The 12,481-nt window shown below is 31.0% G+C and overlaps 1 protein-coding gene across 4 annotated transcripts; it reads right to left on the minus strand.

Annotated features, from left to right (window-relative positions):
* Window positions 1–350: 350 nt before the first annotated feature.
* LOC111616041 (cyclic nucleotide-gated cation channel beta-1-like) lies at window positions 351–12,124 on the minus strand. Of its 4 annotated transcripts, none has more exons than XM_023357478.1 (14): window positions 12,030–12,124; window positions 8,685–8,892; window positions 8,502–8,600; window positions 7,821–7,983; window positions 7,036–7,154; window positions 6,795–6,971; window positions 6,512–6,720; window positions 6,392–6,442; window positions 6,234–6,320; window positions 5,064–5,128; window positions 4,865–4,987; window positions 4,652–4,793; window positions 4,424–4,583; window positions 351–566 (listed from the first exon to the last, which is right to left on the minus strand). In XM_023357478.1, the coding sequence occupies exons 1-14, from the start codon at window positions 12,069–12,071 to the stop codon at window positions 430–432; spliced, it is 1,782 nt and encodes a 593-aa protein (XP_023213246.1). In that variant the 5' UTR covers window positions 12,072–12,124; the 3' UTR covers window positions 351–429. The 4 variants fall into 4 exon arrangements, with proteins under 4 accessions (XP_023213246.1, XP_023213247.1, XP_023213249.1 ...); XM_023357479.1 differs by lacking the exon at window positions 12,030–12,124 and adding an exon at window positions 11,768–11,801; XM_023357481.1 differs by lacking the exon at window positions 12,030–12,124 and having other exon boundaries at window positions 353–566; window positions 8,502–8,596; window positions 8,685–8,713.
* Between the last annotated feature and the right edge of the window lie 357 nt (window positions 12,125–12,481).

Raw genomic sequence — 12,481 nt, forward strand, 5'->3', positions numbered from 1 at the left:
TTTAATAGAATTTATCAATCTTTACTTTTAGTTATAGAGATTCACAAACAATTAATAAACACCTTAGATATATAGGCCTAAATGATAATACGGAAAGTTGAATTATTTAAATGCTTAATAATGATATCTCTGAATGCAAACGAAAACGTATTAATGATTGAAGGTATTCGTAATTTTGTAATTTATAATTGCACACTATTCTTAATCTACGACGATAATAAATGAACAGTTTCGAAAGGATTACCTTCTTAATAGATAAACCAGAATGCAAAAAGTAGCAGAGAACAAATAACTTAATTAACGTCGTGGAATTAAGAATAAAATTTAATAAAAACACACGGAATCCTGTACTGTATATAAAAAGACTTATAATTGTTTATAATTAAGAGAAGTATAAAAAATAATGTTAATGCTGATCTTGGTGTTATTTTAATTTACGATGAGAGGATGAAGAAAAATAAAAGTTACCTTAAACAGTTGAACTTTAATTAGAGTGTTGTAATGAACATTAATAGCAACATCCGTTTTCATTTTGCGAGGAAGAGAATCCAAAATAGCACCTTCGTCTGAAAATAAATATTTTAGTTTCATCAATAGGAATGTAAAGTCATAAATTATAATTAAAAATAAATATTTTATAGAATGAGTAATATATTTGATAACGCAGTGAATAAACAGCGCATTATTTTAATGTTCTGCCTAACATTACGCGATTATTTATAAAAGAGATAAAGAAAGAAAATTATTTGGGTAAATCAGGGTGAGATGGTGAACACGTGTAATTACTGTATGAACTATAAACTAAACAGTAGCTCCTCGTATTAATATATTGTGGTAGCTGAAAGTCATGCTGGCTATGTGCGCTGTTTACGCGCTATTGTTGTAAAAGTAAGTGAAATAAACCGACAATGAGTTGCTCAACTTTCCCGGTAACATTTAAAATTTGGGTGGCGCCATCTGTTATCATATTTAATTAGAAATTTTATATTTTTAACTATTATAAAACGGCAAAAAGCTTAACTTTGAGGGATGGGTTTTATACAAAATTGTAAATATTAATAACGAGTAAAATAGTCATTAAGTCTGACTCTACTGGCGATACACACGACCCCTCATTATCTCTCCACCTCCTCGACCTTTAATCACCAAAATTTAACAGTGTTGACCCCCCTAATACACAAACCTCCTTGCAAAATTTCAGAAATTTTCGACAGAAAGCACGGGAGTTATTAAGCTTCAACCAGAGTGAACAAAATCGTGCTTCCACACACTAATCCATACATACAGAAATTACCCCCGAATTGTTTTGCATTTCTCGACGTTTCAAAATGTCCTGAGCCCAAAAACAAAGTCTTGGGGTCGTTTTCAGACCGATCGCCATAATTTCCCACTGTTATATAACCTGTAACAGCTGGGAAAGTAAAAATGGAATGTTCCTGTTTCTGACTGGCAGAACGTTTTACTCATGCTTATGTTTACCGTAGCCTGGAAAGTCTTAAGTTAAGATTGGCGGAAGACTTTTGTTTCTTGTATATAATTTTATAGAAGCTTGAATAATAAGTTTAACCTGTAATCGGTCAAAAAATAACAGAGTAGACTGGGAGAGTGTTCATCAATACACTGTTCACCAGCTAACCACGCCTCTAAGAGCGAATTAGCAGGAAATTACATTTTGTTTTTTCGAATATGTTTTTCGGAAAACACTATTATTTTACTGGTTATTGTGTTGTTTGAAACGATAAGAAGACAGACACTAGTTCGGTAAGCTTTTTAAAGTAAAATTTATTTTTACAATAATGAAACTTTTTCACCATCCCAGCCTCACTTATCCTACGCTTATTGGAATGTAACTTGTTACATCTCACGAATGTAATTATGGATGTAAAGATTTTGCATTTATGTGGATAAAGCTGAACCGTAACTATCTAATTTAAGAAATTACAAAGCTATTGTAAGTATTGATAAAGTTTGACATTCTTGAAATTAACTAGAAGTTTGTGAATAAAATTAAGTTTACGAAGAGCTTTTATAGCTACTGCTTTACTAATAAATCATAAACGTTGTATAAAAACAATTTTCTGAAATATTTAAATTACAATTTCATTTACTTAAATTATAAGTAAGCTTAATATTAGTCGTAGATAAATAATAAGTACATAAAATCGACAGTAGCGTTACGGTGTTATTGCTTATATTGAAACTTAGCTTAGTTGTTTCTAATAAAAAAACTGCTTTGTATCACCAACAATTGTACAGTGTGTTACCAACAGCTGTACAATTGTCTGTGACATAAAGCAGTTTCTTAATAGAAAAAACTGAGCAAATTTTCAACCGTACAGACAGCTGTTGGTAACACTTTCTGTCAACAAAAACTGTGAAGATTGTTACCAACAGCTGTCTTACGTCTTATGAGATTAGAAATACTCCGAGCTCTGAATTAATCTACAGTGTATCGTTATACTTTCTATCATGTCTAATAGATGTATTGGTGTGAAGGAGTTATGTCCGACCCTACTGAAGATACGACACACGAGCCCCTCTATCTCCCCACCCCTCGACCTTTAACCACCAAATTTAATAGCATCGATCCCCCTAATACTAAAACCTCCCTTACAACATTTCAAAAATTTTCGACAAAAAGCTTCAAAAAGGGTGAACAAAATTGTGCACCCAACACGCTAACATCCATAATACAGAAAAAAACACGAATTTTTTGCATTTCTCGACGTTTCAAGGTCCCGAGTCATTTTTTGACCAATCTCCATACTTTCCCTCTGTTATATATAACAGCCGGGAAATTAAAAATGCATTTATTTTATATCAGTAAACTGACACAGATTATAGATATTACAATATTCCATTATTGTATTTTGAATAAATATTGTTTGATAGATCGACGTAAAATCCTTCGTCGGACTTTATTAACTAAACAGGAAGCTATAATTACTTTAATGGCTCAATTGTTTTATCTATCGTTTATCATAATCTGACATTACGACGAACAATAAACTTTGAATTAAGAGGGTAAATATCGGAATAAGCTATTATTTTACGCTATGCTAACATATATTGTTCATAGTATATACAAACAATGCGATGATCTGTGTCTGTTCATAACAATGAATATATTTCCAATTATTTCAGAATATATTTATTAATCTTTAAAGCCTGTATTATCAAAATTTGAAACTTTGAACTTATTTATAATTAATTATATGAAATTCTTTAAAAAGTCATTATTTTAAGAATAAAAAAACGAAAATATCGAATTGATGTCGGTAGACAGTTTATAAAATGTTTAATCAGCAGAAAAATTTGTTAAATGTCTGTTTGTCACTGCTAGAAATTTTTTACACTCGCAAACATTGCTAACTAATAAAGAGGTATTGTTCCTTGCAGCATATTTTTGAGCCGAATTTTGACATTAATAAATGAATAAATAATCAAATTATAAGTAGAAAGTAATTTAGGTAGTAACGGTCGGAATAAATTCATTGTATTTCAAGAGAAAATGATACTTTAATTAATGTTATAAGCTTTCAATAATCTTTAAACAGAAGATCAAACGTTTTCTCTTTGATTAAAATTCTAAATATAGAAAGGCTGTATCTTATTATCAGCTTAAAATTTTAATATTAATGAGCATTTTTGGAGTAGCATTTTATATTTGATGAACAGAATTTGTTGTCCATTGTTGTGTGCAATGAAATTAATCAAATTTATTTAAACACATAACAAAGTTTTAAATAAGTATTAACAATATAAACTAAGTTAATGTACAATTTAAAAACTGAATAATATAAATTTAAACAATTAAGCAATTGACAAGTGGATAGAAGTTTAACTATAGGACAAAATTTAGTAGTCAAATAGAATTGAGGTTAAAATTAAGCAATCAGAATAATTGTAATATTGAACGAACAATTATTTACTGTGACACGGTCGCAATGCCTGAATGCAATTTTTAATCATAATTTCATTTAAAAAATTAAGCTTTCTATATCTGGTCTCGATTTTTGTCTGTATAGCTCCGTTCTCGAGATTAAGGAAGAACAGACAGATGGACGCCAATGGGAATTTATAACTGTGCTATTTGAAAATTGCAGACCAATACATTCCCATTGCCCGTCTGTTCTTCCCTAATCTACGAAACAGAGTTAGATAGATGAAAATCGAGACCGGATATGGAAAGCTTAAGGGCCAAAGGTCTATTGTCTATACACGAACGTCCTGTCAAGACCAAAAGTTACGCGATTTTTTAAAATTAAAAGTGATTAAAAATTGCATCCACAAATTAAAGACTAAAAGACAACATTTTGGTATATCTTCGAAGTGTTCTGACTCAATATAAATTATATCAAGTTAAAATATTCAAGGAATTTTATTCTCACAAATTTCCAAACGTTATAAAAATTTATCTTACTTAAAGTTTTCTGCTGTTCCCAAGTATGATTGAGCCACAATCTCACTCTCCTTTGTAAATCTTCGGGAAGACTCAAATTTCTCATGTACTGAACTGTCTGATCCATCATCTGCCTGTATTGCGTTTTGCTCTGAGTGGCCGTGGCTACAATATCTCTAATCTACGAGATTAAACACGAATAAATTACAATTATTTACGGGAGAATCCTCTGTTTCCAGAAGTACTAACCTGACCAATCAAAAAAGCGAAGATGAAAACCCCCATTAACCAGCTAACGGTCATGAAACCGTATTCGAATTCGTTTAAGGGTTTTGGATTCTTTCCTATGGACGTTGCTGTTTTAGTAGCGAAGTAAAAGCAGCGAATGTAACTGAAAAGGAAATTTTACATTTAAAAAGTGTCAATCGTCACTTTAATCACTCCAATAAAAACACGTCTTACGCATTTCCCGTCCCGTTAAAGACCCAACTGTTAGAACCTATTCCTTCCCAAGAAGACATTGCGTAATAAGCACATGCATTGAGGTGAATCAGATACATCATGTAGATTAATGTCCTGATGATTCTAGAATGGACAAAGATGGGATCATTTTGTTAGACATTTAAAAGATTGCTATGTAAATAGTTAAGAAGCAATTTACCTGATAACGTAAGGGGACTTGGCAACGGCATCGACTCTATTGAAGAACTCCCAAAACGTCTGCAACTAAAAATTTATATAAAAATTAAAAGTAGCCAAGAGAGTTATGTGAAGTGGATATTGCATAATTTTATTTGACGTAACGTGTTGTTTCATATAAAAATCCAGCAACGAGTTGTGTAACTTTCCCGGCTAAAAAGCTCAAGTTGTGTGTGGCGTCATCTCTTACAAGACTTTATTTTAAAAACTTTTTATATTATTATAAAGTGGCAAAAAGCTTAATTTTGAGGGTAAAGATGAGTTTTATAAAAAAAAATTGTAAATGCTAATAAGCAAAATCTTTATTAAATCTGACCCCACTCGAGATACGACACACGATCCCCTCTTTCTCCCACTCCTCGATCTTTAACTACCAAAATTAAATAGCATCGATGCTCTTAATACCCAAATTTCTCTGCAAAATTTTAGAAATTTTCGACAAAAGACACGGGAGTATTAAGCTTCAAATTGAGTGAACAAAATCGTCCTCCCCCCACATAGACACTAACATCCATACGAATACAGAATCCCCCTTTCTTGCAGCGTTTCAAGATCCTCTAAATCCAATGATGAAGCTATTCTAGAAACATGATGTAGACATTTCGNTCATCATGGAAGATTGTTTACCATCCGTTGCTATAGCAACAGGACACCTCTTTAGTCTTAAAGGAACGAAAAAGAAAAAAAAACACAATATCACAATGCTGTTGTTGTTGTTGTTGTTACTTCTACATTATCAGGAACATTCGGATGTCGAGTTAAATATAAATTATGAGGCGACGCCTTTAATACCGATTCTATTTCTTCATCACATATCAAATCCCTAATGTCTAATTTACATGGCGATGACATTATCTGAAAAACGAAAACAGAATCGAACAGTGTCCAATGATGAAGCTATTCTAGAAACATGATGTAGACATTTCGTGAATGCTGTTTCCTATCCTTAAAATTACATATTAGTTACTTTTTACAAAAGTGTAGTGTACAATGTATTTCGGTTACCTTATTTTTGGGTCATCGTGTTGTTGCTATCGTAGCATATCAGAGATCAAACTAACTAATCTTCAAAGTTTATAATTTAAATTTTACTGTTGTAAACACAGTAAAGTGCAGTAAAAATTTTACTCACTTTTAATATTCTTGGCATTCGAAGTAAGGGTTTAGTTCCGTATTTAAGATACAGTAAATCGAACGGTAACAGTGATAACAAATCCATCTGAGAGAAGAACAAACTATTGAAGTCAGTTGTAAACAATTCATGGCGAAAATCTATATACAGAAACATACCTTAAACATGCTCTTTTTGAAATAATGTTTCCTCGTCATAACAGGATCGTCCTGAAATCAGATATTTTACAAAATGATCTGCAAATAAGTAAAATTTCGTGATGAAATTAGCGAACTCACCACCCAAAATCCATCGTGAAGGTATTGAACACGAACTTTAAACAGAACGATGTCTATAAGATAGGTTAGATCGGAGAAATAATCGAATCCGAGAAAAATTGGAAGATTTTCTTCTGTTTGATATGGGAAAATAGCCCTGAGAAAGATGGCCCAAGCATTATACAAGTAACAAAGTGTAACTATCAGTAGCCAAGATATGTAAAGTTTGCCTGAGGAAAAATAAAGGTGAGATTTACGACACCATCTTCATTTTCATTTCCCGTAGCATCCGCATTTTACTCACTTTGAGGATCCAGGACTTTAGGAAACGTAGGGATGTAACGACGCTTTAATTGACAGCACCAAACGTCCACCATTTCGTCCAACCAGCTGTCGTCTGCAGGTGGATCATCCTCGTGTTGTATCAAAGACTGGAGTCTGGGGCGACCTTGCTGATTTTCTGGTTCTTCCGGAGATGGGGCTAAAATAAAAATGGTTGGCAGGATTTTCTTACAATTGTATAAATTAATAATGACCAAACTCACTGGGAGAAGGGATTGGAGCCTGTATAATTTTTTCTTTGATTTTCTGAGCTCTCGAACTGAATGCATGAGTCAATGCTTGAATCCTTTGGCTTATGTATGCACCGCGATTCGTTTCGGCCCTGGAAATGGTTTTTTAAATTAATTTTTAGTGTAATATATTTAAATAATATTTTGAAAATTTACATAAAGCATTTATTTACAATATTTTCAGATATCGAAAGTATCGAATGATCGATCGAAATGGATATAGATAGACAATATTGCAAGACATCAAAATGATAGAAGAGGAAATAATGAAATTTTACTGGTACAGACCTATAATAAATCTACTGTTTATTCTTTTACTTAATTAAATAAATATTTTCCTTTAAATATATTGATAAATTTCACAAAGTGCAGACAAAACTAATTAATTTTGTAATTTTTAAAGAATTCAGTAAGTACGTATAAATTTTGAACTGTTCTATAAACAAGCATTAATAAAATGTTTACGTCTATGTATAAGCGGGTGTCAGAAATAAAATATTCAACTAATTCGTGAATATTGTTAAACAACAGTCGAGAAGCTTAATTACTGTTTAACCACACTTTCTCGGCTTAGAGGAGAAAATTCAAGAATTAAAAATTAATAAACAACTATTTATAGATTAATTGTAGTTAGTTTAAATATTAAGTAGTAAAATGATAGATTATCTCGAAGATAGGAATTTTAAACTGTAATTTATCATGTATTATTTAATTTGGAGACGTAAATATATAAATTATAACTTACAAATACAACTAACCAATGATTCTGTTGATAAGATACGGAAGTCGATTCGGGAACGAGATGATTCCTATTTTGATTATCAACTTTAGACATTATTTCGACAAAATTGTTTGGTCGTTGTCCATCTGTGTTACTCCAGATCTCCTCTTTATCTTCTTCTAAATTATCTGATTGTGTACCTGTAACAACGCATTATCTTTAATAATTACAACGACTTCTATACCTTCTATACGCTTATACTGTTAAATAAACTCACGTATCGGTAAACAGGTGATAATAACGGATGTAATATCTTTTAAACAAGAGAGAAAAAAAGTTGTAATCATGGCTGTACGCTGTCCCCTTCTCCCATCTATTCCACAGCATCCTTCTACATCACTTCTATTCAGATGCGGATGGAAATCGATCGACGCCTGAGTTTCGTCTTTCCCTACTGGCTTAGCCGCAATGCAGTGAAGCCACATTTACGGTAACTCGGGAAGTTTTTGGAAGGTGTTAAAATACGAATATCGACAGCGAAAAATTCGAAACTAGGCCAAAAGTTTGGCTAAATGTTTCGTATAATTAATTAAGCTTTTATTACATAAATAAACGAAGAACTAAAGCTAACTTCCGAAAGCGTTTTACGCAATAATAATTAGAAGTTTTAGGGTTTAGTCACTAAAATATAAAACCGTCCGTCTGTCTGTACACTTACTTCTTCCATCCATCGGCCTCAGAGCGATAATTTCGTTAAAATCATCTTCAGAAACTTTTATATCTTCGGTTGATGTGGATCGTTTCATGGCATCACTATCTGAAAAAAAAAAAGTTTAACAGAAGTAGTTTGGTTTTAAATTATAAACCCCACAATTAATTTCAATTTAAACGCAATTGCAACCTGAACAATTATCGGTGTCTTTAACAAATGCGGGATTTTGCAGCCCAGACAATACTGTTGTTGTTGTTGTTGTTGTTACTTCTACATTATCAGGAACATTCGGATGTCGAGTTAAATATAAATTATGAGGCGACGCCTTTAATACCGATTCTATTTCTTCATCACATATCAAATCCCTAATGTCTAATTTACATGGCGATGACATTATCTGAAAAACGAAAACAGAATCGAACAGTGGAGAAAGTAGATATTTCAATAATAGTAAATTATGCAGATTATATTGTCGACACTTATTTTTATAAAGTATAGAAAATTTCAATTTTTTTTCCTTGTGCTTCCTCCCAACTTTTTATAGGCGGAAACCTTGTCAGAATTGCATGAATATAAAATACATTTTATGTCAATAAACGAAAAGAACGTTCTGCGATTGGCCGTTATGCAAATGAGTGTAAAATACAGACAATAAAAATGCATTTTCTTTTCGTCCCCGCGACGTAAATTGTCCCATTTTTTCTCCTTAAACTCACCACGAATTACATTTACGGTCAGAAAAAGCGCACGAAAATATTTAAAATTTATATATTACAAGCATTACAATAAACACAGTTTTATAAATGATATACAAGGTAGCCCAAAAATCGGTTAACCGAAGTATATAATTTTTTAGAATAGTCTAAAACAGGACAGAAACTTTCTAGCCGCGATTCAATAGCAGGATGAAGTGAATAATAAAGTGAATAATATAGTGAGTGAACAATTGTTTGGGCCTCCCTGCAGATTAGAAATTTAGTCTAGTTGTTGATAAGTTTTATATTATTTCAGAAAAGAGGCATTTGATTGGAGGCGAATAAATATAAGCAGGCGAAAGAAAATGTAAATAAAGTGACGAGAATGTCAGAATATAAAGTGAGAAGAGAGCAAGTTGTATTTTCTTTTGGTAAATTTGTAATCGATTTTTGGAAGTCGCCCACCGGTTGATCCTAGCGTTGATTCGCACATGCGAGTCTGTTCCTTGCATACATCAATATTCTACTCTTCCACCTTTACCCGGGAGGAGTGTCACAAGCGAATGAATAACGTTGCTCCTTTCTCATAATATATTTGAAAATACTACATTTATCTTTTAGATTTTTTTCTAATTTTATCTGGGTCCACTTTGATACTTCTTCAATATTGAATTATTAAAAGTCTATATTGTTTATGCAATTAATGATTTACATTAATTAATTAATGGTAACATATTGTTCGATATTTTACAGCTTACATTTTAAAAATTCATAAATTTATTTAATGTAAAGGTTGGTCCAAAAGTTAGGTAACCGCTGAAGATATTTAAATATATTCTATTTGTTTGTAAACTAACTTTGCGATTCGTATTCCAAAGCGTATATGGAATGCGAATGTTGTTGGCTGAATTTTGGGCCACCACCCTTTATTAATAAATGGCATTTCCAGTTTTAATTCGTCTATTTTAAACGACTGAAATGAATGAATTTACATTACGTGTTTAAATTCTGCTTTTTATGTTACTTCTAGTGTTCTGGGCTCGTTTACTTTTATAATTAATTGGAACTAATTGTAACATTATAAATAAATTAGTAAATGTTAAAATTAAGTGCAGTGTTTTTTTCAATTTCGATAAACGATAATATGAAATTGTCTATGATAAATGATGATAAATTTTCGTTTTAATTTATATAAACAATTTCAATAATTAAGATTATTATGAACATTAACAGTGAGAAATTTCCATTGTTTATGTTGTGTATAACTTGTCTACGTGGGCTTTATTTTTGACTAGGACTTGTTATATCGAAGGGAGTTCTAATTCGTTCTAAAAAAATCTTTATTGTATCCTCGACCTTAAATTCCTATTAAAAACCTTTATTGTAATCTTGATCTTAACAGGTTGAGGTTACAATAAAGGCTTTTTAGTACGTACGAATTTGTGTAGGGAGTGAATCCCTTCGATGTAACAAGACTTAGTTAAAAAGAAAGTCCAATTAGACCAGTTATACTAGTACCTAACATATAAAATAAAGAACCAGAAGCATGTATCTTAATTCCATTGTTTATGCTGGAAAGAGAAAAAATATTTGGACTTTTAATATAAAAATACAAAATAGCCAATTAATGGGTTACAATATAAAAATTCAAGAAAAAATATATCATATTGAAAATTAAAACAAAAAGCAAAAGTATTACACAGAATGAAAACGTTATATTTGTTAAATTCAACAATAGCAAGTGTAAATCACCCAGCAATTAATAAAATAAGCAAAAAATAGCAATTTTATTTGGAATTGTTTCAGTTTTAACGATAAGATCCAACGAAACTCAAATATTATAAACAAAATACAAAATTTTAACGAGTAAAAAAATAAATATGACAAACAATCAAATATAAATTTTAATTGTTATCACCTCCAAAAATTTAAATTGAATCGTTAGACATGACAATGAATTTCATAGACATAGCCGCTGTATAAACTACTTAATAGTAATAAATTTAATGATTTTAAGTGTAACTCTGATTAATAGAATTAGTATACAGGGCGGTTCAAAAGTCAGTTAACCACTAAGACTAAACTGCTGCCTTATTCAAGTACTTAAATATACCTAATTAAACCGCTGTTCTTAACTTAGTTTACGATTCGTATTTACAGAACAAAACATGGTTAACTGACTTTTAAGCTAGTCTGTATATGAATAAATGTAATTTACGTTATATTTATTACAAATTATCGCACAATTTGTATTCATAACACTCAGTTTCTCATTGTTTCTACCCGCAATTGTTATATAATAAAGGAAACAAAAATATAATTTGCGTAATCTCTGAAAGCGCTTAACAGGCTTTAAACAAAGGAATTATCCAACAATAAATGATGATTTGACTCACACCTATTCATTTTTAAGTATTGTTTACGTGTTTAAACAGTTACAAACAGTGCCGTAACAAGTATTAATGCAATAATAGATCATATACCAAGTAATAACATGCAAAATTTAAATTACAAAAAAAAAAAATTACATATATACGACTTAACGGAATATACGTTTCATCATGGAAGATTGTTTACCATCCGTTGCTATAGCAACAGGACACCTCTTTAGTCTTAAAGGAACGAAAAAGAAAAAAAAACACAATATCACACTTATTAGAATCGATCGGAAATCGATAATCGATCCCGGTAGTCCTCTAGCGGTCGTAAATAGAATTAATATTTAAATTAAGTGAACTTATTATTACTGTATTATTTCAACTTATGTAATCGTATATAATGCGCGCCTGAAGAATGATATAAGTAATTTTATTTATTTATTTTAATTAAAATGGCGTACCTTTCTCAAGCGAAATATTTCTTTCATAGTTCTATCGAACATGATACAGTATTGGATACTATTGGGTATTTTGATCAACAAGTGATGAGCCCCCTCTTCTGATCTCATGCCAGGAGCGACATCTAACGGCGAGTTTTACTTAAGGGAGAAAAAAAGAAAAATCGAATAAAATAAATCGATACTTAGAAAAATTTATTTTTAAAAAGTTAATTAATTTTCGATTAAGTTTTAATCCCGTGCAATGACTTCAATTTTTATCTTTACTTTCAAAAAACTCGTTAACTTTCATAGCTAAATATTTAATAATTGTTATCAAATAATTTTTTTATTAACTTTTAAACTGTAAACAATTTATTTTATATAATTATAAAGTTTTAATATATAATTTATTAAGAAAAGAAAAAAAATTCGCTTCGATTCTTGCCGGCAGATGGCGACTCTTTCACTCTTCT

The sequence above is a fragment of the Centruroides sculpturatus genome, unplaced genomic scaffold (genome assembly GCF_000671375.1).
Source record: "Centruroides sculpturatus isolate CEXI.00-Female unplaced genomic scaffold, Cexi_2.0 scaffold2809, whole genome shotgun sequence".
In the NCBI taxonomy this organism is placed as follows: Eukaryota; Metazoa; Arthropoda; class Arachnida; order Scorpiones; family Buthidae; genus Centruroides; species Centruroides sculpturatus.